This window comes from Sitophilus oryzae, unplaced genomic scaffold (assembly GCF_002938485.1).
Source record: "Sitophilus oryzae breed Bouriz unplaced genomic scaffold, Soryzae_2.0 scaffold_1193_pilon_pilon, whole genome shotgun sequence".
NCBI lineage: Eukaryota > Metazoa > Arthropoda > Insecta > Coleoptera > Curculionidae > Sitophilus > Sitophilus oryzae.
The window spans coordinates 95,316-122,505 of NW_022145830.1; the positions used below are offsets into that span (position 1 = coordinate 95,316).

Consider the following 27,190-nt stretch of genomic DNA (forward strand, 5'->3'; position numbering starts at 1 on the left):
CCTCCTTCATGATATAAACGCAATTTTATTAATCACAATTAATAAAATTAAAATAAAAATAAAATTAGTAAATTATATATTTTACCTAAATTATTATTAAATATTATTATTGTTAGTTATTATTACTATTAGTCCAACCTACAGCAATTTCAAATAAAAAATTAATGGTATTTAAGATAATTACAAAAAACCTATTTTAACATTTTTTAAAATCCTGTAACTGTAATAGTTTAATAAAACTATGTATTTCCATACCCATGTTTATAAGAACTTTTTTTCATATTTTTTGATGAGGAATCAATGAGTACTTATTTAAAGCTTTCGCAAGTTAATGATATTAACATTTTTTAAAGGTTTCTATCAGACTTGAATCCAGGTAAATTAATAAAATTGCGTTTATCTCATCAAGGAGGCCGAAAACGACAAAATATCAAGAGGACAACTTTTAATCGGTATTAAACTGTTTACACTATTTCGCTAACAAGAGAAAAAAGTCAGTGGTGTACATGCTTTTTTTAGAAAAATATTCCAGTCATAACCCATCTGCACGTCACTGGTAAATATGTCGACGCTTTTTTAGCTTTAAAATATGTCGCATTTATATAGTAACTTTTACCCTCAAAATTTGAAATTTTGAGGGTAAAAGTTACGGTGGAAGAAAATTAGAATAAATCGAAAAAATAATAAGATTTTAACACCCTGTAGCTACGAAACAAAGCAGAATCGGACCTATGTTGATATGAAAAACACGCACATATTTTTTGAAACACCCTGTATATCATTCTTAAGATTAATCCTTGATTATGGATGGATTAATCAACAAAACAGTATTTAAGATATGACTTTTAACATCCGTAGCTAAAATAAAAACAAACTAGAGCAATGTTGAATTGAAAATACGTCTTCAAGTATTTATTACCTATATGTTTTCATAACCATGTTGCTATATAGCTTACCTAAATATATAGGTATTCTATTCTACATTAAAATCACACGTTTTATTTTCGTTAATACAACTTTATCTCGAAGCTTATTCAATTTTCTCATCTGTATGAAAGTCATGTAATAAGGCTAGTCTTTGAAAGAAGATATATAAAAAACATGATGTAGGTATAATAAATCACTTAATCTTTTACAGTATATGAAATCTTAATAAAGTGCACTATTGCTTTTAATACCCTGTATAATTTTATAATAAAGTAGATCGTTTTAACATATCAAACTAAAAAACAGATGGAGTTATCTTAGCAAGAGATCGGAAAGAGCTGATATCGGTGACCAAAAGACTAGAAGATTAAGCACAAAAAGCAGGCTTAGTGTTTAATGAAAAGAAAACTAAGTTTATGGAGTGGTCAGATAAGGATTTTGGGAAGGGAAGATGTCTACAAGTAGATTCTGAGAGAGAGAAACGATACAAGTTTGAGGATATGTAGGAGCCGTATTTCTAAAGAAATCAATTGTAACTCAGGAAATTGTAGCAAGAATAATGGCAGGAAATAGACGTGTTAGCGCACTACAGAAAATGATTAAGAGTAAGAACATATCTAGAAGTTTAAAAATCAGAATATACCAATCAATGATACGACCAATAGTGCTGTATGCATGTGAAACGCGGACGTTCAATGCAACGGAAAGTTCGAGGCTAGAGATTTGGGAAAGAAAAATACTGACGAAGATTTTTGGAGGAAAGAAGATAGACAACATATGGACCAGAAGGACAAATTAAGAATAAAAGCAACTATATCGGGCACCGAGTATAACGGGAGTAGCAAGAGCACAAAGACTGAGATGGCTGGGACGCATTGAAAGAATGGCTGAAGCAAGAATTCCTAGTATGACAAACAGGTGAAATAGGTGTAAAGAGAAGGAAGGGTAGACCGAGAACCAAATGGAAAGAGGATGTTGAAGAGGACTTGAGAAGGATAAGATTGGAGTAAAAGGCGAAAGACAGAAACAAATGGAGAAAGATAACTAATCAAGCCATGAGCCTTTGGCTTTTAGAGCTATTATATAATATATAAAAAACAGAAGGACATATTGAATAAGCCTGTCATACACTGAATACTGTACAAAATTAAAAAAAAAATCTTTTTGTGCCTTTTAAGAAGTAGTATTAAGTATTATACAATAAATATATAATATGGGCCTAGCCCAACAGTACAATTTTTGGTTCAAATAGAAGACACTGGATAACGTGATTTTTTTTACAATTTATTGGCCCTCTGGTTGCGTTTAATTTGATTCTCTTTGATTGTGTGTTTTTTTCGTTTTTCATTTATTTCTTTTCGGCATGACGCAAATTAATATTTTTGGATTTTTAACATACTGTAATACTATATTAAATAAATTGTACAGGGTTGAAAAAAAAACACATTTTTTCTTTCTTTTACCTGATTTTAACTCCATATTTGGTATTATGTTTAAACGTTCTTTAAAAAACGGGTTTTGAACTATGTTATCAGAGTTAGGTACTTTTTTTCTACTATAGTGAGTTGAAGGATTTTTTCTAGACAATATTAGATTGAGGTGGTTACTTTGTTTTCTGTTCCTTTTGTATTATACAGTATGTCCCCGGATTGTCCTTACAAGAGGAAAAACTTTTTTATTATTGACATTTTGAGAAAAATGCATTCTTCATAAAAAAGTTTTGCTTGTTCTAAAATGTCTAATTCCGTTATCTATGATCTTTTTTATGAATCTTAATTTTGATCAAAATTTAATATAAGTATTTTTATGTAAAAAAATCCAAAAAATATTTGTTTGGCGTACGCAAGATTAGAGAAGGAGAAGAGAACTTAAGAGCTAGAAATGTTAATATTACCTAAAATTTTCTTATAAGATATGGAGATTTTCGCAATTTTTAAATTTCGAATCCTCTTTACCGAATAACCATGTGAACATCTGTCTGGCTTTCATGCTGGCCTTTACCATTCCTCTGCTTTTATACCTAAAATAATAAAAAAAATTAATTACTGATATGTATTTTACGAGTATAGTACCGTAGATCTAAAAAAAACGGCGTCAGCGATGGCTATGACATGAAGATCGCTGTCAATTTATATGGGAAATGTCATCGATTGTCATTTCTCAGCCAACTGGACGCCATTTTTTTTCGACCATACGGTATAAAAGGAAACCTCTGTTTAGGAAAAAAGTTTATGTCAGATTTTCTGTTAAAATTCTTACTCAAATTTTGTCGCAAAATACAATATGATCGAGAAAAAACAGCGTCAGCGATGGCTATGAAATGAACATCGCTATCATTTTACATGTAAAATTATATTCATTTCCAAGCTAACTGGACGCCGTTTTTTCCGATCATACGGTACTTATGAGAGCATGTTAATGTAATTTTATAAATGCTTACATCATACATTGTGGTATGAAGTTATTCGTAAGAAAATTCTTTTTCCAAATATGCTAATGAGCCACCCTCGTTCCATTTGAAAAAAATTGAGATATGATTAAAACACGATTTGTGCAGCTTTTAATATTGCTAGGATGAAAACAAGACACGAAAAACATTAGACGATCAAATTTATTTTTCCGAGGCTCCTTGATTAAAAATTAGTGTTTTTAACACAGCGACACATTTTTTAAGCGAGAATGTCAAAAAGTTGACATATGATATTCTATTCAGAATGTGATTTTCTATCGAATAAAGTAAAAAAAATACTGAGGGTGCCATTTAAAAATCAAAAGTTGTTGTCATTTCCGGTGAAACAGGAAGTGGTCGAAAACAATTGAATACGTCAATCAATCCTATTTTATGTCATATTATGTCATATAGGTACTAATATACCAAATCTCGTTTTTTTTATCTGAAAAAATAAAGTTATAGGGGTGAGTCAGTTTTGCGACGCACCCGGTATACCTTCTAGAAGTCTCACAAACTTCAAATTTTGAATTTTAGTTAGCGTTTAGCTTATAAAAGAAGAAAAAAAAATGAAAAATTTCAATGTCTATTAAACCAAGAAAAACTAAATAACTCTTAATATAGTAATGCAAAAAAAAACAAAATATTTTGGGCAATGAAACTTTTACATAAAATACTCCTAAACCTTAGATCTTAAATAATTAATTTGTAGTATTCATCTAAGTAACACTATAGAGTTTTTGGTTGTATCATACTCGAAAAATCTGAAATAGAAAGCTTTTTTGGAACTCCCATTCTTTTTTTGGTGTACAGAAGAATATTAGCCAGCTTAAGTTTAATACTAATTTATTCTAGGTCTTTAAATGAACCAAATGTCTCTTTCTAGTAAATAACCCACTAATAAAAAATGTAATATCCTAGCATCTTAAAAATGAAATTTATAATTACTTCAATTGCATTAATTACTCCAGCGTCTGGTCTGTCTAAAATTAGATTTTTTGTCTTCTGGTTAAATACCCTTCTTTTCTCTTCTTTATCCTTTGATTAAATTCTTCGTTCTTTTTAACTAGGCTCTGCTTTAATCTGAACTTGAAAGGAAGTATATAAGTGAACTTGAAAACTGAGCCTAGATTAACTAGGCAGTTTAATGAAGTTATATCCAAGTGAATTCAGTAGAAATCAAAAACAGTATAGATTATAAAATATTAAATTTCAAGATCCTATAGTTGATATTGGAGAGTAGGTAAGAAAGAGTAGTAAACAGTATCGCTTATCAAAACAGTTAAAAAATTTACCAAATTTTTCGGATTGCATGGTTGAGATTATTGCGCATCTTTAGTTTGATCTTTTCCACAATTATATATTTCTCCAGATTTATTAGCATTATTTTAACAGAAATGTCAATTTTCTAAAAGCCTTACAAATGCTACGATTCAGGAAACCGCTTGCTCAAGTCGTACCACTAGTATTTCTATATTGTACCTACCAATGGAAATATATCTGAAATATATCTGCATATTCATACTTAACCATAATTTTAGAGTGGTTCAAAATATCATATCAGTGCTTTAGCTTGTTAATAAATGCCATCCTCAATATACCTGGTAATTCATTTGGAGGTATTTTTTTAAATATTATTTAAACAAATATTATCCATGGAGAATTTAGACTTCACATAGCCCCAAAGGAAAAGGTCTAGAGGTGTGATGGCACTTGATCTGACACGTGAAATGATCTGTTCAGCGAATCGTTCTCGCAGTAAAGCCATGGTTTCACGGGCTGTATGATAATTGGCGCCATCTTGTTGGAACCAAATTTCGGCGAGATCACGGGCTTCAATGTTAGGTAATAAATAGTCTCGTTATCTTATCGGTCGAAAAGTAATACACATAAAAAATTCAGTTTTTTTAGTATTTGGAGCAAGTATTAATCAACGCAAACAGTCAATTAATGTTATATTTCATAAATTTTATAATTTTAATAAAATAAGGGAACTATATCGATAATAATAGTATTCGTATTCTTTGAAAATTTGTTATATCTTTAAAAATAATCCAAAAAGTCAAGATTCCATGGGTATATTGATAAATAAGGTCTAAATTATAAGAAAATGCATTTTCTACGAAACCTTGAAGAGATAGGTAAAAAATGAAATAAAACAATTTTATAGACAATTAAATTGTGCATCTGATTATCGTAAAATATATAGGGTGTTCCATTTAAATTAAAGAAGTTATTGCCGTTTAAAGGTAGTAATTATTTAAAATAAATTTTTAGATACCTACTCTATATGAGGTAGTATTATTTTTATTATCTCAACACAAAATTTAGTACAATATTTGGTTTTAAAACAATACGCCTAGAGAAATGAAGCATTAAAATTGTTACTGTATTTTCACAAAATCGTAAATATATCAAAATCAGTCATCCAAACCTTAATTAAATTGGATTTTATTTTAATCGTAGAAACTAAAAATTTACAGGGTGTTTCATTAAAATATACAACTATGATACTTGTTACCTATTTGAGACACTCTGTATCTTTGGAAAATCATTTTAAATTGTAGCTTTAGTAGTCCTCCAAAGATCCCATCGCTCAAAACTTCTAAAAATCTGATCGTGTGGCTACAATACTCCGAATGAGGTGAATAATTCTGTATATGTTTTTTTATTTCTTACTAATTTTTTTAAATTATACCATTAGATCTTTATAAGAAATAATAAATAAATGATAATAACGCAATAAAAATTAATAGAAAGATGTAGCAAAAATGTTTGACTTTTATTTTTGCTTTTATGGCTTTCTCCAAATTCCGCTACTACTAATTGTTATTTAATGATTATTTGTATTTTTTTCTACTATAAAAATTCATAGTTAGCTAAAAAAAATCAGTGAACTAACTATCTAGTTAACATGCTTATTTTTTGTCAATAATGACATGTATTGACCATTTCCATTCCAAATATCTTGAAAACGGTTGCTCCTAACGATTTTTACCAAGAAACATTTTGTACGCAAACATTTTTCGGAAATGTATATTTTTAATTATTAATCAGTTGTTTTATACAGGTACGGACCAAAAGTTTTTAATCTTCAAATTAGTTAAAAAAACATATAGGTGGCGCCTCCTACAAATAGGAGCCATATTGATATCGAAATAAAAATTTTCATGTCAAAAAACACTCAGGTACCAATTTTCATCAAAATATTGACTTTAGTTCAGGAATTATTTGGAAAAAACCGAAACAAAAATTAAACTTCTAAAACGAAGCAATTTATGACATAAATTTATACGAACTTTTTTGCTTAGTTTTATCTACAGAGTATGCTGCCGAAGTTTCTCAAATACAATTTGAACCACCCTGTATAATCTGACGTATCTGATAAAAACTAAAGTGCAGTCTTATGAATAATTATAGTTAGAAAATTTAAATAGTTCTTTTTTTTTGTTGCATCTGAAAACGGGAGAACATATACCTCCTATACGGCAAAAATCCAGGCTTTTTCAATAACATAAACTCTTTTTTTACAGAATCTGTGATCTCATGTACATATTTTTCATCAAATTTCCTTTATTAGCTATTCGAATTCGTTATTCATGTTAGACTATAAGAAGTAAACAAAAGAACATATTTAAGCTACGCCAAACAACAATAAAGGACATTCGGGTGAAAAAATTATATAAATGTAATACTTTCATAATTTACTAAACTGTGATATCCGTTTATTTAAATTGAAACCATATATTCGTTTGATTTTTGTTGCAGAGTTCCTTGCTGAACTAATGTACATTTTTTTACCTAATGTTATTTACTGTAATTTTAACATAACTCATATACCGTATGATCGAAAAAAAAAACGGCGTAAGCGATGGATATGAAATGAAGATAGCTGTCATTATATATGTAAAATTATATGGGGAATGTCATAGATCGTCATTTCCAAGCCAACTGGACACCGTTTTTGTTCGTACCGTATATTCTTTAATGTCAGACAGAAGGAAAAATAACAGAAGATCAAAATATACCAGAACAACAAATTTAGGATACGTTAAATAATAAGATTTTAGTTTAATCTAAAGCAATTTCAGCTTTATGTAATCTATAGTCTAGGCTTATAATAATAATTTAATTATTTTGAAATGACATCTGACAGGAGATATAAAGGACAGTTAAAAGTAAGTTCATGTGCATCCGTCATGCATCGCATAGATAAAGGAAACAAGTTTAGATTGGAATGCTCGGCTTGCCGCCAAAACTTATAATTGTTTTGGGGTGCATACGATGTATGGCGCTGCTATAGCGGTTGCTAAGAACAACCGCAAACAGGAACAGAAATAAGTTTTTCTCGTGAGTTTTTCTTGTCAAAGTCAGAATCCTCAAAAATTATAAAATTTTTCAAAATTTAAACTGCCCTCATTGAAAAAATACCGAAAAGTGTTTAAAGCGTCCATTTTCAAAGTAATAATTGCTATCTTGTGAGTTTAATTTCGATTTTATTAACTCAAACCCGAGATAATTGTGAAAAAGTGGCATTAAAAACTTAAAAAGCTGTGTTGTGAACTGCAAAAACCATTGTGGATCGTGGCATAACGTCGGTTTCCAATGTTTCATAGGTATTTCATACATGTCCTTATATAAAATAAAGTTTCTTATATACAACACACTGGCATTTTATTAAAAAAAATGAAAGGAAAATTGAATAATACCTTTAAATAAATAATATTTTGGCCACATAATTTCAGAAAAAGACCGCGACCGTTATAAGAATAGCGCCAAATACTATTTACATTGTCCTTACTTCTTAAAATCTAATAGTCTAAGAGCTAACAACGTTCTCGATATAGTATTTTAAGATGTCTGGCCCTTTGATATATCTTTTACTATGCTCTCTGGAACAGCATGCGGCCCGTCTGGCTGCCGATACCCGTTGCGTTCACTACTGCGCATCGGAAAAAGATCCTATATTTTTTTATTAATTTAGTCCTATAAGTTCTAGTATTGAATATAAATCGAACATGTCACCATAGCGCAGTGCGTAGAGTTTCAGACCACGAACCGATGATTCAGAGTTCGAATCCGGGTCAGGTCAATGACTTTTTTTATTTTATTTTCGTTTATATTCTGAGAGTAAAGTATTAAATAATTCTGGTAATTAAATAAAAACAAATATTTAATACTTTACTATCAGATTATAAACGAAAATAAATTAAAAAAGTCTTTGCCCCGACCCGGATTCGAACTCTGAATCATCGATTCGTGGTATGAAACTCTATATTGATTTATAATATAAATAAGATGTACGAAATCTCATGCACGAGTCTCATTAATAATGCAATTCTGAAAATTCAAATTTAATAAGATTACTTACCATTGTTGCTGGTGACTGCTGTCATCGTAGTTCTCAGCTTTCAGTCTAATTTGCGTCAGAATGCCCACCAGTAATTCGTCTACGTTGTGATTGATGCCCACTGATATTTCTATGAATTTTGCTTTAAACATACAGGCCACACATTTACCATCTGTAAACAAAACATAAGCTGATTAATGAAAATTAACTTGATAATTAATGGTTTGTCTTGAATTACAGAATTACTCGTTGTTTTAACATTTGTCGGACGTTTATCCTGTGGAGTAGAGTACTCGTTTGTATGCGAAACAATGGCATAGCTAATGCTATTTTCTGTAAAATATCAGATCGGTAAATAATAACCCGTCTTACTTTGAAAGCTTCACTGGAATGAACAAAATTTACATACAAGTTTAACATCAATTTCCTCTTCTTAATTTAGTTTTTTTTACAAATTGTATCTTGACCTTTCACGAATGCCACGTGTTTATATCATATACAGGGATGAAAAAGTAAAGAATTTTCAGTATCATCAGTTTGAAAAAATATTAAGATGCGGTTTTCGCTGCCTTTTTAAGCTTTTATTCCTTTTTTATCAGCTTAAATAACACATACTATTGCAATTAATTTTTTTGAAAAAACGCGACATGTCTGCCAAATTGTAAAACAACGCCCCCTAGCATTTACTGTTAAATGCTCAATAGTATTGTTTATATGGTATAATATACAGTACGAACGCTTTTTTTAAAGAAGCCCTAGTTTGGTGGATTGCCATTACCCAGTCTGGATCTAACCTTTCTCTACCACTGCATTTTAGCAGATGGAGTAAACTTGTTAAAAAATCCGAAATTTGCTGAAGATGACGACCTAGCCATTACTTATAGTACCACTTATCTAAGCAAAATTTTGTAAAAATTCAATTTTCTTATATGCCATAGCAGTTGCGCCCTCTAGCGGCCATTCCTCAAACTTGAAAATAATTTCCAGCAATTTCTCATGGCACCTTTAGTTATGCATATTTATTACCACAGGCTCTACGGGTAATACCGTATGATCGAATAAAAACGGCGTCAGCGATGGCTATGAAATGACGATCGATGACATTTCTCATCCAATGGGAACCGAGATATAACGGTATAAAAACCTATCTAATGTTCTCCTTTGGCGAGAGGTACTTTTTGAGATACAGCGAAATGCTATTCTTAAAGGAACACCCTCTACGTGAATGTGAGTTCGTTTTCAAATAGCACATGGCATACAGGGTGATACAAATTCGAGGTACGGGCATTGGTATCTCGGTAAATACGAACATGGTTAAATTGGGATAAAGTTGCGCTCTAATATTCGGTATTCACCAAGACGCCATCAAAAAAGTTTAAAAATTTCAAGGATTGCGGAGTTTTTTGGAAAAACAGATTTTTTTGAAAATCAATTTTATTTTTTCCTGTCGTTACTTTTTAGAAAATCAAAATACTAATTGCACATTCTCCAGCCACTTTATTAGGGCTACCTGATAGATTAGTATTTTTAGATTTTCTAATTAGCTGATAATTCGTTCGAGAAGAATCGAGACCCACTAGAATGGACTCGTACATACGAGAACATTCGAAAACCTTCTCTATGCGCCTAACGATCTTTGGACTATTCTAGATTTCTTTTACCTGTCGGTATAAAAGCCGGCGGCAGTGGCCTAGAGAGGGCAGTTATAAATATACAGTTGACGCGCTAAAAATTCAAAAATAAATTCTTAGTTATAAATCGTTTGTAAATAGTTCTATAAGTCGTTTATCGTTATTAGTTTTGTTAATTAGTGTTAAATAAATAGTGTTTAAATAAATTGTGACTTTCTATCCACACGGAACCGACGAAAAACGTAACAATAATATAAAATGAATAACATAAATATAATAAAATATAAACAATCAAATCATTTCCCCGGAAGATGGACTGGAAATGTCAGAGCAGTAGCCAGCGAGGTTCTTGGACCTGTTGGGGGACATTACTTGACGTTATTGGTAAAGTGAAATCAATACATCTCAACATTTACAATAAAGAGCACAAAATGCATTCGTAAGTATAAGAAGAAAGTTCAAAGAACTACAAATAAAATTGAACGAAAAATAAATTTCTGCAATAGGGAGAATGGTAACCCTTTCGAACATGTAGAGCATTAGAATCTAGTTTGTAGAAGTTGATTTAGTGATAACTACGCTTAATATTATTAGATCGCACACTGAGATTTCAAATTCACAATAAAAAAAGTTAAAAATAATATCTTTAAATTGCTGAGCTGGATAATATTTATTTGAATCTTCCAATTGGCTCGATTTTCCTTTTTCAATGTTAATTAGCGCTGATCAATATTGTTGCGATAAATATAATAAAATTAAACAATTTAAAAAAACAGACTTGGACTTGAAATTATTTTAAATGATAATTAAATAGTTTTATTGTTGTTAAGGTAACCAAAACCAAAAAAAGTATAAAGTGTGTCATATCATTGTATTCAGGAGACCGAGTTCTTTTAAAACCTGAAATAGAAAATTCAGGTTCGTATTAAAAAAAAATAAATTGGTCTCTGTATTTCACAAATTATCAGCTAATTTGAAAATCGATTAAAAAAACTTTTTTGATGGCGCCTTGGTGAATATCCCAAAGCGCAACTTTGCCCCAATTTAACCATGTTCGTATCTTACGGTTACAGAGATATCAATGCTCGTAGCTCAAATTTGTAGCACCCTCTATAGTGCCAATACTGTTAAGAACCAAACCAGTGCTTTTCATTTCATCTCTTTAATAATTTAAAACCCTCGGTAACGTGCCACATCCACTTTATTTCGAGTTGAACATTGGGAATAGACGACTGCATTTCGAACAGCGAAACACCGGCACCGGCGGCGGCGCTAAGTTTTTATCAAAACATTCGGTAATAGAGCGGAACGGACGTAGCGTGGCGTCGAGCGTCGAGCCGTCTTCTCTATAGCTCCAGACTTTTAAACGGCAAAGGTAAACAAAAGGACTACGGAAACCCGATATTTTTAGTCGAATCTCTCTCGTTGCTGTACGTAAACAATGAGAAGTGGAGGAGGAGGTTGAAATCGAAACAAGTATAAAACCAGACCAAACCAGACATGGTGCTCAGAGCGAAAAGAAGCATAGCTAAAAAAATCGTATGTGCACTATATGCGCATATTTGAAGTGAAACTTCTTATTATACACAGATTGTTAACTGGACAGTTACTTATAGGGGAACAGAATGGCAACACTGCCTATTGAAAAACAATTATAATTTCTCGGAAATCAATACTGAATTAAGGTCTTTTAGGAAAAAATACAAAGCAAAAATTACTTTTTGCAAAAAACAAGCAAACTCGAAATATATTAAAGACGCTGACAATATAGTGAAGGCTACATGGGATATAATAAATTCATACAGAGGTCCTATAAAATATACTGTGAGTACGAATGTTAGCGCAAATAATTTTAACGATTTTTTTGTGAATATAACCGAAAATATTGTAAAGTCTCTGAGCGTAGAAAATCGCACAGTGCTTGACTATATAACAAAATTTTCTAATAAACCTTTAAATCTAAATTTTTCCTTTAGAGAGGTAACTTTCATAGAAACTCGAAACGCCGTAAATTCGTTAAAAAATAAGCATAGTAAAGATATTTATAACATGACCATTTCACTAGTTAAATAAGTAATATATTTATTAATATATCCTCTAACTAAATTATTCAATAGATGTATAAGAAACGGTATGTATCCCAGTTGTTTAAAAATTTCCAAAATCGTACCAGCATTTAAAAAATGTGATCGTGAAAGTGTGAATAATTATAGACCTATAGGCTTTAATACCCACACTTTCAAAAATTTTTGAATGTTTATTGAAACACCAGTTAACACATTACTTTGAATCTAATAACTTGTTCATAGAGAATCAGTTTGGGTTTCGTAAAGGAAAATCTACAACAATGGCTTGCATCCGTTTGATGGAAGATATAATTGAGGGTTTTGAGAGCGTTTTAACTACGTTAGTTCGGTCTTCTGTGACCTTACCAAGGCCTTTGATTGTGTGGATCACAACATACTTTTACAGAAAATTTCATATTATGGAGTAAATAATTTGAGTTCGAAATTATTGGCTGATTATCTTGTAAACCGATCTCAACAAACATTAGCCAACGGTACGCTCTCTGATGTGAGTGTTGTAAAATATGGGGTTCCGCAAGGCTCAGTATTAGGACCTTTATTGTTTTTAATTTACATTAATGATTTACCCGTGGCTACACTTCAGAATAATTTGATTTTGTTTGCCGATGACACTACTATCTTATGTGCTCGGAAATCCCCTGAAGAAATTCAAACTAATTTTGAATCGATTTTGTTAAATGTTGGTGACTGGTTTCAGGTAAACCGATTATGCCTGAATGACACCAAAACAGAAAGAGTTATTTTTTCTCTTAAAACAAAATGTAAAGTAGATTTCTGCAGTGTCCGATTTCTGGGAATAAAGTTTGACACAAAACTGAGTTTTGAAAGTCACGTACATAGATAAAAGAATATAATCTTCTATTAAGATAGATATGAAACTTAATAGTAAAATTTTGGGTCAAAGCGCCCCTCCGTGTTCTTAGTAGAGACTACGTTTAACCCAGCGCCTTCGCCTTTTTTTGCTGTAAATATTTTTTATCTTTATATTTGATTTCAAGGATTTAGTTTTAAAGTTACACTGATATATTAGTATATCAAAGTAACTTTAATAAAACATAAGAATATATATATTTTACAGTTTATTAAATATAAATTTTGACTACAAGGTAAAAAGTAAATCACAATATTTGGCAAAACTTATAAGTATACCATTTTTACAGTTAATAAATAATAAAACTATTTCTGACTATGATATTTAAAATTTAGATAGATAAGAATATTAAAAAACATACCGGTATATGCAGACGTAGGCCGAAATTCAATAAAAACCAAAATTTTTCCTGCGAAAATCGGGTTTTTTTCACAGAAAAGGTATTTTTTGATTTATCAACAATCATTGTCAAGTTGACAATATACAGGGTTTTTTCTAATTAGTCTAAAAAATTGTGGTGTGATTCCTCATGTCTTCTTAAAACAATTTTTATATAACCATTGGGTCTAAAGTACTTCCTTTCTGATCTACATGGTGTTAAAAATTTTAAAAAAAATCGATATTTTGCTTAACATAAATGGTACACTACTGCTTTTTTAAAAAACATATATTTTTTTCTTGACTGACCATCCTTTTTCAACAAAATTGATCTTTTGAGTTTTTCTTGTTCATCAACGGTTGCCGAGAAAAAATAAATATACTTATTAAGAGCCCACCTGAAGCCGTTTTCTAACGATTTTTTATTTTTTAGATTAATTAGGAAACACCCTGTATATGCATATCACAGGCAACCAAATAAACTAGTAACCTCTAAAAATTATTTTTCCTACCACTAGCGACGTACCGTGTTTTTAGTGAGTACTAAATTATTTTATCAAAATTTCACCATATAAGTTTCCAGGCAATGGTCACGTAGACTATGTGGCAGGGAAGGTTTCCATACGCATGTATGCATTTCGGCGATTGGCTAAGTTGGGGCATCCATTGTCGTTGTTTTGGAAGCCTGTCGTCTCACATCCTTTGAATAGAATTCTGTTCATCATCAAGGATATAGCTTTTCTACCTTGAGAATTTAGATCTTTGATTGCCGTATTGAAGACTCCAACTTGAGTGATTTTTAAACCTAAATATTTATATTCTCCGCAATTTCTAATTTGATACATATTTTCTCTTTACCGTTTTCCAAATAAGTCCAAAATAACCGAGATATTTTATTTTGAAAATTTAACAAACCCAACGCAAAAAAAAAATGATTTTTCGCTTATATTTTGAGAACCACTGGATCTTTTCTGGGTTGAAAATGTCTTGTCTTGAAAATTTAATGTACTACCTATGTTGCCATATTATCAAGATTTAATGTTTTTAACTAAAAATTAAAATAAATTCCAATTTTTTTTTCAAAAAATTCCAAATTTTCAATTTTTTTTTTCGCGAAAAAACCTCATAGACATGTTTCTGGGGTCTAAATATACTACCCTTAAAAATATTTGCGCTTATTTAAGATTCACCCTGTATTGTTGTATCGCTCAAAGAAAATCGGTTGGAAAGTCAATCAGTTCCTTTTCTAAATTTTATTTTGAATTTTCTCGTTTTTCCCATTAAAAGAAAAACAAATATCTTGAGAATCCTTAGAACAAAAAGAAAAGAAAATTGAGAACAAATAGATATTAAGAATATAAGACACAAATCAAATATCTGTCTATATTATCCAAAAGACATGAGTATTAGAGGGAACAAAAATAAAACTTTTTGTAGGATGAGAAGTATAGAAGATTCCGAGAGCTCTTAACAGAGAGATAAAGATGAAAGATGGCCGAAGGCGTAAAACCAACAGGGGATTGCAATTAATATTCAAGAAGCTTGCCATAATCCTCTACGTTCGTTGATTCTAAGGGATTTAATAGGTGACTGGGTCACGTAGAAAGGTTCGAAGGGAATTTAAAGGTAAAAGTCGTTCACTTATTGATTCTGTCTTGAGACTTTTCTAATTAGTGAGTTTTTAAGTAAAGTGCCAACATATTGTATGCGGTAAATTTAAAAACAAAATAAAAAAATACTAGTTAGTTTCTGTATTATATTCCGAATAGTTATTTAAATAAGAATTTGAAAAAAAATGTTGAATAATGTATTGTAAAAAATGATGAGACTTTTGAGACCTTACTGCAGTATTCTTTAACAAACAAAAGAACTATTTTAAAAGTTTTTCATGGATATATCTTATATCTATTTCATGAATGTGAGAAACTATTCGAACTGAGATGAATTTTTCTGAAACCTTCCTTAAAAACCCATATTGGCTAATGTCACCCATTGAGAAAATAATATACAGGGTGTTACGGTTAAAAAAAACGAAGATTATTTTATATTTAAGAAAGTTTGGCGTATAATTTTGAACATCCTGTATGATTTATGTGATTACCATACTTATATCAAAGTAAGTCCAGACCATTTAAAGTAAATACCTAATATAATTTTGATTTCAGGACATACTATTTTTTTTAAGAAAGGCTGAAGAAAATATATTTTTTATTTTTATTTCTTTATTAATATTTCTAAAACTATCGGAATATATTTACTCATATCTATAGGATTATCAAAAGTAATCTGTAAGGAAGCCAAAAATGCAATAATACAGGGTGAATCAAAATAAGTTCATTGGATCCAATTTACCTCTATACGAAAGTGCTTTGTTTATCCGTTAGAGGGCATCAAACTTTAAAAGAATAAACACATTTTTTTCAGATATTTTAAGAACCGTTATTCCGATTTGAATGAGATTTTAGGTGTCTATGTTTTGCTAAGTGCTCTTACATTTGACTTTCACAAAAATCAAGAAAAAATACGGGAAACGTGAAAACTACCCCATCCCTACATAAATGGAATTCTAATAGATATAAAGACATAGTCACCCAAACCCAAAATCTCATTCAAATCGGAATAACGGTTCTTAAAGTATCGGAAAAATGTGTTTATTTTTTTAAAGTTTGATGCTCTCCAGTGGACCTAGTATCCTGTAATTTCTTGTTATTCTCGATTGGTGTTATTACATTTAGTTAATAATAGTTAAACATGGTTAGTAAAATGTGTATCTAGAGTATAAAATAAAGTAACGCAAATTGTAATACGAGTAGATTTATGTAATTTTCTTTTGTTAAGCTGCGTCCACATAGCTCGCGAGCAGGCCGAACGAACACGTGGAACAAGGGAAACATGGCAAACCGTCGGTCGGAGCGAGATGTTCGCAGCGCTCGCGACGCGACGCTCGCGGTGCTCCACGTGCTCGCGATCTCATAAAATGCCTGTTTCGACTGTTCGGCTCTGTCGCGGTACATCGAAGAGACGCTTCGGAGCCATGCGAGCATACTTTTCCGCGGTTCGAGGCGCTCGAGCTGTTTGCGTTGTTTGTTAAGTTTTTAGTTTGGTTTCATTCATAGGATTCGGTATTCAGTTTCTTTGTTTATTATTGAGCCCTCGGAAGTATTTCGAGGTAGGTTTATTTTGTTTATTAGACCTTGTTTGGTTTTAAACAAGAGTTTCGTATTTTTAGGGTCTTATGGACGTACATTATCTTATGGACGTACATTGTCTTATGGACGGACGGTGTGCAAGGTATGGGCAGGTGTCCCATATCTATGTACTGATTCCAAGGCTCGGGCATTATCCAAGGTCCTAGTAGTGTTCCAAGGTACGGGTAGTCCCCATATTGCCACAGTATGGATACAGCGTAAGCCCCATGCTGCTTCGTTCCCATCCATAAGCTAGTTAGTAGTTACGGTTGTTCCAATTCATGGTGTCCTCATTCTGGCCTCTTTTGTTGTATTGGATGGCCGAGTACAGAGATGCGAGACCACCTCACGCTGCTACTGTTTGAAGCAAGGTTACATAAAGAACTGCTAAGTGTAGATTTAAGTTCTAGTTTTACATTTAACATCTAAAACATTTTCAGTCTTAAACAATAATGTACATCTCTTAAGTAATATCGTACAGACTATGTTTAGTGGTTAGATTGTCAAGAACATTAATGTCGATTTAATATTTAAAATATGATTTAGATCTTAGGTTTCATTGCATTACGTCTTGTAATGGTATTACTTTCATAGATATTTAGTACAACTCTTAATACCATTTTTTTGACATATAACCACTATATATTTATTAGAACTCTACAATGTCATCTACCAGCAAAGAACATCATGAATAAATATAGTCATTAGTTTTAAGTAATATACAACTGTGTTTTCTTTCTCTGTACATGCCTGGCGCCCAATATCTGTATTTTTTTGTTTATTGTTATTGATTAGTTTTCTCTCTAGTGAAATACCTTACCCACGACTGCTCTCCGATGAAAAGCTGCCGTTCGCAGTGGTAATGTTTTAAAAAAAACGCTACAAAATATCCAACACCACCTTTTTTCTCTTTGTGTCCTAGCCTCTATTAAAAATACTCCGGTATCATCCATGTCCGGTCAGCACGAACGCAAGCACTACATTACAATGTAGACGCCGTTGCTTGCGAGCCGAAAGATCTTGAAAAACACGACAAACAGGAAGCGCAAGCAACGCATGCACAATCAGAAGCAAGAGCGCGAGCAGGATCACGAGCAATGGGAAGTGGACGCGCCTTTACACCAAATGTTCCAATGTAAATTGATATCAACATTATAATTTTAGTTACTTTTATAATTAGGAAATTAAATTTTATTAGGATATACCTATTAATTCGAGGATTTACTACAAAACACATTAAATCAATATTTTTTGTTAATTTAATCGATGTATAAAGTAGTTCCAGTAGGTATACCATTAATTACTATTGCGCTACTATTTGCAAGTAGAATGATAAAACCGTATTTTAATTCTAAACATCTGCCTGAATGGGCTTTTATAATTAAACTTGTTAAATATGCGTTTTCTATTATTTATCTAACTGGCTTTTTGATAATAATTTTTGCAGTAATTCGGCGAATTAAAAAATGCTACGAAAAAAATTCTAGGATTTAAAATTTATTTAAAATTTTTGTTCAGTTATTTCAATTATAAATATGAAAGATCACTATACACGAGTGGAACTATTTTTGCAAAATATTTGTTATTGGGAGCCAAAAATAATTTTTGTTATATCTATTTTATATACGTTTAAAAAATATGGCTCTAAACTAGAAAAAATATTACACGAACGAATATTTCTAGAAGAATATTATTTCTATATTTTTTTGTTACTCTGAGGGAAAGCTGAAGGAATATTAAGGTGTCTGAGGGAAGAACAGTTTCAGTTTTAGGGTTTTAGCTCGTAGCGAGGATTCAATGATCTAAATAAACTTCCTAATGCGCTTTGCACGAGAATGACACAAGTTGAGACAACAGGACTCTCTCTATTTCCTGATAAAAGTATTAAGGATATCATGTTCTCTTTTAGAAATATATCTGACTTTGTATGCAATTTTTATAACCATTTTTAAGTTTAAATTCCTACAAATTTAAGTCTCTTCCAAAATTGTAAAATCGCAAATTATTGTTACTATTTAATTGGAAGAATATCGCAATAGTGTCATTTTTATAATAAGTTATATTTATATAAAACTAAATAAATGTTAAACACTGTCTTGTTGAATTGGTTAAACCATCAACTTATTAAACTCTTCTTTTCGACCATTTTCATTTCTTAAGTTAGAGGATTTTTTTGGGGACTTTTGGCTACATGCTGACATGTAATTTTCAGTCCGCCGACTATTTAGTTGCAAAAGTGTAAATAATACATTCACGGAGCCATTTGATAGCATTGCGCAGCCTTATGATATGCGCTGACAGGCAATTTTTAGTCGGCCGACTATTTAGTTGCAGATTTGCATAATAATAATATACCGGGTGCGTCTCAAAAGTGGCTCACCTCTATACAGAGTGGTCCGAACTGTATTCCGGAAACTTCGGAAGCATATTCTGCAGATAAAAATAAGTAAAAAAGTTCGTATAAATGTATGTCCTAAAATGCTTAGTTTCAGAGATACAGGGTGTAGAAGTTTCATTTTTATTTCGATTTTTTCTAAATAATTTCTGAAGTAACATCAATATTTGGATGAAAATTGGTGTCTGGGAGTTTTTTGACATGAGAAATTTGATTTTGATGTCAAGATGACTCCTACTAGTAGAGGGCGCCACCTACATGTGTTTTGACTGTTTTGAAGCTTAATAACTTTTTGTCCGCACCTGTATAAAATTACCGAGCAAAAAAATATACATCTCTGTGACTTTTTACGTAAAAAATATCTCTTTGTAAAAATCGCTACGAGCAACCGTTCTCAAGATATTTAGAATGGAAATAGTCAATACATGTCATTATTGACGAAAAATGAACACTTTGAGTAGATTTAATATAATAGAAATTTTTATTTTTTTCAATGATGATATGTATTGATAATTTAGATTCCAAATGTATTGATAATTAAGATTCCAAATATTTCGAAAACCATTACTCGTAGCGATTTTTACCAAGAGACCTTTTTCACGTGGAAAACGTCGTAAATGTATATTTTTTTACTTAGTAGTTTTATACAGGTACGAACGAAGAGCTATTACTCTTCAAACCAGTTAAAAAATATGTAGGTGGCGCCCTCTACTAGTAGGACATCAAATATCGATATTGACATCAAAATCAAATTTATCATGTCAAAAAACTCCCAGACACCAATTTTCATCCAAATATTGACGTTACTTCAGAAATTATTTGGAAAAAATCGAAATAAAAATGAAACTTCTACACCCTGTATCTCCGAAACTAAGCCTTTTAGGACATACATTTATACGAACTTTTTTACTTATTTTTATCTGCAGAATATGCCGCCGAAGTTTCCGGAATACAGTTCGGACCACCCTGTATATAACTTTTTTATTTTATCAGACAAAAAAACGATATTTAGTATGTTAGTATATGACATAAATTAGGATTGATTGACGTATTCAATTCTTTTCGGCCACTTCCTGTTTCACCGGAAGTGACTACAGCATTTGATTTTTAAATGGCACTCTCGGTGTTTTTTGACTTTATTCGATAGAAAATTACATTCTGAATAGAGTGACATATCATATGTCAATTTTTGACATTTTTGCTTAAAACAAAATTGAATTTAAATTTCAATCTAGAGTGCAATTGCTGTGTTAAAAACACTAATTTTTAATCAAGGAGCCTTGGAAAAATAGATTTGATCGTCTAATATTATTCGTATCTTGTTCTGGCCGGTTAAAAATGTCCAAATCGTATTCTTAATAATATCTCAATTTTTTCAAATGGAACAATGGTGGCTCATTAGCATATTCGGAAAAAGCATTATTTTACAAATAATTTGGTACCACACACTTGGTATTTCGAGTAAAATTGATAACCATATTCGAAAATGTTAAAAGTTGACATATGATATGTCATTCTATTCAGAGTGTCATTTTCTATCGAATAAAGCAACAAAACACCGAGGGTACCATTTAAAAATCAAAAGTGTAGTTATTTCCTACAAATTATTTTTTTGAGACGCACCCGGTATTCTTATGGAACCGAGTTCACATGCAATCAAATAGTTGGCCGATCAGCTCTATAAGAATGTTTTGTTTTCACTTTTGCAACTAAATATTTCTTAATTAACTAACTAAAACTTAATTAAATTGTTATTGTTTCGAACATTTCACTGTACAATATTCAAACTATTTAAAAACGTGATTCAGGGAATTCAAGGTGTCTTGTTTTTCAAATTAATATACAGGGTGTCTCAGATTTTAATCGGGAAAATTTAATAGACGATAGATCTTGCAAAAATAAAGCAAAAAGTTCATATCAACTTGTAAGATTTAAAGCTCCCTTTTCGAGATACAGGGTGTTAAAGTTACATAAAAAAGAAAAAAATTTAAGATATTTGAAAAACTATTTAATCGATTTTGATATAACTTGACCCGTTTATAATACTGACTATGGGATTTAATTTGATGTAATTAGATTTAAGTTTAATTGCCAGGGGCGGCGGTGGGGCATCACTGTTAAATTATTTTAAAGTAAAAAATAGACATGCCACTGCTTTTTTAGAAGTTTAATATTATTTTTGGATTTAGTAATTAAAAATTTTATTTTTTTGTCTCCTGACTTTTTTCTCTATCTTGCTTACTTCTTGCGAAAAAAATTAAATTCATTTATTCACTCCACCCTGGACCATAAATTAAATAATAATGGTTAACAAAAAGATAAGATAGACAAAAAAGTCAGGAGCCAAAAAAATTATATTTTTAATTACTAAATCCAAAAATAATATTGAACTTCTAAAAAATCAGTGGCGTGACTATTTTTTACTTTAAAATAATTTAACAGTGATGACCCACCGCCGCCCCTGGCCATTAGACTTAAATCTAATTACATCAAATTAAGTCCCATAGCAAGTATTATAAACGGGTCAAGTTTGGTTTGGTTATCAAAATCGATTAAATAGTTTTTCAAATATCTTAAAGTTTTTTTCTTTTTTAAGTAACTTTAACACCCTGTATCTCGAAAAGGAAGCTTTAAATCTTACAAGTTGATATGAACTTTTTGTTTTATTTTTGCAAGTTCTATCGTCTATTAAATTTTCCCGATTAAAATCTGAGACACCCTGTATACAGGGTTGTTCACCACATACGACACGGAGTATTGTAGCTAAACGATGAGATTTTTACAAATTGTAAGTTTTGGGTTCGATGAAGGACTATTAGAGGTACAATTTAAAAATAATTTTACAAGATACAGAGTGTCCCAAATAAGTAAAAAATATCAAAGTTGTATTTTTTTAAATGGAACGCCCTGTATATTATTACACTTTTAGTTTCTACGATTAAAATAAATGTAAATTTGATTAAGGTTTATTATACTTAAACCTTACCGTTTTTGAAATATTTTCAATTTTGTGAAATTGCAGTAAAAATTTTAAGGCTTCATTTCTCCAAGGGTATCAATGTTTTTAATACTAAATATTTAATGAAGTTTATTTATTGATCAGTTATTGTGTTGCAATAATAAAAATAATACTACCTTATACAGAGTGTCTAAAAATTTATTTTAAATAATTATTAGCTTCAAACGGCAATAACTTGTTTAATTTAAATGGAATACCCTGTATATTTTACGAGAATCAGATGCACAATTTAATTGTCTATCAAATTATATTATACCATTTTTTACCTATCTCTTTAAGTTTCCGTAGAAAATGCATTTTCTTGTAATTTAGAACTTATTTATCAATATACCCATGGACTATTGACATTTTAGATTATTTTTAAAGATGTACCAAATTTTTAAAGAGTACAGATACTAATATTGTCGATATAATTCCTTTATTTCATTAAAAAATAAAAAAAACCTGTTTAAATATTTGTTAAAGAGGACCAATTAATATGATTCCAGTATTCAAACTACATTAACTGACTGTTTGCGTTGATTAATAATAATTGCTTCAAATACTAAAAAACTGAATTTTGTATGGGCATTAGACAGTGTGATAAAAAGTAACACCTTAAAAATGATATTTCATTTTTTAATAAATGCTTATTTATAACAACAAAGACTTTAATTTGATAACTTATTTTTATATTGATTTCTGACTCAAAAATCCACATTTATTTATAATAATTTATTAACGAACACAATTAAGTATGTCATTAATTAGTATATGGGGGGAAATAATGGTGTTATATTTAATTAATGGTATACTCTTTTATAAAGATTTAAATAGTTTTCTTTTTGCATACAAATGGGCTAATATATATATATATATATATATATATATATATATATATATATATATATATATATATATATATATATATATATATATATATATATATATATAGCGTTAGTAATATTATCGTTTTGCTAAAAACGATAATATTACTAGTCTGTACATTTTGTACATTTGTTGCTTTAAAAACAATCTAAAATGTCAATATTCCATGGATATATTGATAAATGAGGTCTAAATTATAAGAAAAAGCATTTTCTACGAAAACTTGAAGGGATAGGTAAAAAATGGTATAATACAATTTGATAGACAATTTAATTGTGCATCTGATTCTCCTAAAATATACAGGGCATTCCATTTAAATTAAAGATTTATTGCCGTTTGAAGCTAATAATTATTTAAAATAAATTTTTAGACACTCTGTATAAGGTAGTATTATTTTTATTATTGCAACACAATAACTGATCAATAAATAAACTTCATTAAATATTTAGTATTAAAAACATTGATACCCTTGGAGAAATGAAGCTTTAAACTTTTTACTGCAATTTCACAAAATTGAAAATATTTCAAAAACGGTAAGGTTTAAGTATAATAAACCTTAATCAAATTTACCTTTATTTTAATCGTAGAAACTAAAAATGTAATAATATACAGGGTTGTTCCATTTAAAAAAATACAACTTTAATATTTTTTATTTATTTGGGACGCTCTGTATCTTGTAAAAATATTTTTAAATTGTAGCTCTAATAGTCCTTCAACGAACCCCAAACTTACAATTTGTAAAAATCTCATCGTTTAGCTACAATACTCCGTGTCGTATGTGGTGAACAACCCTGTATTATATTTTTTTTAAATATGCTATAATTTTGTTATGAGTAGTTTATTTACTATACGGTTTTGTATTGTTTTTAGTTTTTTTATGAAGCTACTTACAGAGCTTACTTCTGCTACTATAATAGTAATAATACAGTGATAGTAATTAACATGATATTGCAAATTGAATTATTGTAGACCTAGCACTCTATATTGCTCCACATTCCCCAAAATATCTGGGGAATATAATAACAATGTCAACAATAATTCATTTTTTTTAAACTAGCTAAATATTCATTTTAGTCAAATACAAGAGACTTTTTTAAAAACTCATTTTGAATAGTTTATACGAATTTATTTTTTAGTTATGAAAAATGATTTCGTAGAGACTAGTTGTACAAATTATATGTATATTATGTTTGTCGCTACTTATAAATTACCTTGCGTTGAAACAGTTCGACTTCTAGCTAGGTCTATTTTGTTTGCCACTAATATGGCCGGTCTCGATCGCAGCAATTCGAAATCCTGCAGCCTGTTGAGTTCTGCCTCTGCTTTTAGAAAACTAGCTTTGTCCACCACCGAGTACAAAATCACAAACGCGTCTGGGGGATTCATTCGGTTGATTTCCTGTAAGAAAAGGGATATGTTTAAATGCTAGTAAAGGTATAGAAAACAGTCAAAATACAAATTGTATCAGATATGTATATTTTAATTGTATCATATAAACCTGAGGACAGTTTTTTAATTATTCAATGGGATATTAACATTCTGTTATTTTTTATATTTTGGAATTTGCTGTAGGTAGCACTGAACATCAGTGTTATAAATTTTAATCATATCGAATAATAAATTAGATTAAATAAATAATTTATTAATAAAATGGCGTTAATATCATCAAGGATCTAAATCGACAAAATATCAAGATATAACTTTTAATCGGCATTAAACGGCCTATACAATTTTGTTAACAAAAGAAAATACACTACTCAAAATGGCGCACATGTTTTTTCTGGAAAAATATTCAGGTGGTGACCCATGTCCCTAGTGAATTTGTCGACACTTTTTTAGCATTAAAATACGTAGCACTTATAGTAAGTTTTACCCTCTACATTTCATTCAAATCACTAAAAGCACTTGAAAGAAGATTATAATAAATAAATAAAAATAAAAATGTTTACCTTGTAGCTACGAAACAAAGCAAAATCGGACCTATATTGATATAAAAAATAAATCTTTTGAAATACTCTGTATTGATTCGATTAAAAAAAATATACATGTATCAATAATTCTGTCAATAAATATATTTTTTTGAATTTAAATTTTAATATATTATGTCTATCTTTGATTAATGCCTTGCAAATTAGTCTCGTCTTTTTCTATTTTTATATTTGTTCTTTATTTTACTTATGCTCTCTAAGTTTGTTAGGTATGTTTTTGATATTATACATTACTTAGGATTTAAAATTAAATACCAAAACTGCTCTCTATAAAATGTTTTGGTTCCATTTACTTTTGTCGTTTTCATAATTTTTTAATTCATGATTGCCATTTATTCAATATTGAGTCGTTATTTTATTACCAATTTTTCAATAAATTATTTGTTCGCTTTTTATAGCAATATATTCAATGAATTTTGTTTAATTGCGTTCAACTATTTCCCGTGTTCTATTCGGATTTTGTTCCACACTTATATTTTGTTTGTTCATTATTGCAGAATTTTCTGTTATATGTATACAGGGTGGTCCGAATTGTATTCAGGAAACTTCGGCAGTATATTCTGCAGATAAAAATATGTAAAAAAGTTCGTATTAATGTATGTCATAAAATGCTTAGTTTCGGAGATAGAGGGTGTAGAAGTTTCATTTTTATTTCGACTTTTTTCAAATAATTTCTGAAGTAACTTTAATATTTGAATGAAAATTGGTGTCTGGAAGTTTTTTAACATGATAATTTTGATGTTGATTATCAATAAGACTCCTACTTGTAGAGGGCACCACCTACATATATTTTAACTGGTTTGAAGAGTAATAACTTTTTGTCCGTACTTGTATAAATCTACTAAGTAAAAAATATACATTTGCGACGTTTTTTACGTAAAAAAGTCTCTTGGTAAAAATCACTACGAGTAATGGTTCTCGAAATATTTGGAATCGAAATTATCAATACCTGTCGTCGTTGACATAAGTTAAACATGACTAAATAATTTTTAGACTGAAATCATAAATTTGAAATGTTTTTGTGCCAAAAGTTCAACAGGAACTGTTTTATCATTATTTTTCGGAGAAAAATGTAAAATTAATTTAAAAAACTAAAAAGTTCCCAAATTTATCATTTCAGTCAAATAACTATCTACGCCACATGTTTATTTTTGTCAATAATGACATGTTTGTATTGACTATTTTCATTCTAAATATTTTGAGAACGGTTACTGGTAGAGGTTTTTTAACAAGAAACATTTTTTACGTCAAAAATCACGGAAATGTATTTTTTCACCCAGTAGTTTTATACAGGTACGGACGAAAAGTATTACTCTTCAAAACAGTTAAAACACATGTAGGTGGCGCCCCCTACAAATAGGAGTCATATTGAGATCAAAATCAAATTTCTCATGTTAAAAAACTCCAATTTTTCCAACCAATTTTCATCCAATTATTGACGTTACTTCAGGAATTATTTACAAAAAATCAAAATAAAAATAAAACTCCTACACCCTGTATCTCCAAAACTAAGCATTTTAGGACATACATTTATACAAACTTTTTTACTTATTTTTATCTGCAGAATATGCTATCGATGTTTCCGTAATACAGTTCGGACAACTCTGTACGCTTTTTGTACGCGAATGTTATTTATTGCGAATTTGACATACACCAAAGCTGTATTTACGACCAGATAAAGAAAATAGTACAGAAATAAATCAGAAAAACAGGTTACGCACAAACGTAATAAGTTGCAGTAAACTTAGGTAGAAAAAAATTGCGCAATAATCTCATGTAAATTTTTTGCTCTTTTTTATGCTTTTTACATTTTTTACACAAACTTCTTTACCAGATTTCTTTCGATAAATAAACTGTAGTTAAGTTAAACTGTAAAATTACCTTTCTGTATTATTTTCCTTCCTTGCGTCTAAACTTTAATACTTTAACTTAAAATTCAATTGCCAGGTTCGTTGTTTATACCCCCCGAAAATCCTTGCAAAGTTCCGAAATTGGGAAAAGGAAAATTGCAAACTAAAGTTTTCACTTGTTCATCGTATT

At 30.2% G+C, this 27,190-nt stretch overlaps 1 protein-coding gene across 3 annotated transcripts in view; it reads right to left on the minus strand.

The window, feature by feature from the left end:
* Nucleotides 1-1,718: 1,718 nt before the first annotated feature.
* The window catches only part of LOC115891741 (GTP-binding protein REM 1), a 282,470-nt gene continuing 256,998 nt past the window's right edge, over nt 1,719-27,190 (minus strand). For all 3 annotated transcript variants that reach the window (XM_030912285.1, XM_030912283.1, XM_030912282.1), the window contains 3 exons: nt 24,374-24,560; nt 8,748-8,898; nt 1,719-2,947 (listed from right to left, as the gene is read on the minus strand). In XM_030912285.1, coding sequence (XP_030768145.1) covers nt 2,833-2,947; nt 8,748-8,898; nt 24,374-24,560 — 453 coding nt within the window. In that variant the 3' untranslated portion in view covers nt 1,719-2,832. The remainder of the gene's footprint in view (nt 2,948-8,747; nt 8,899-24,373; nt 24,561-27,190) is intronic.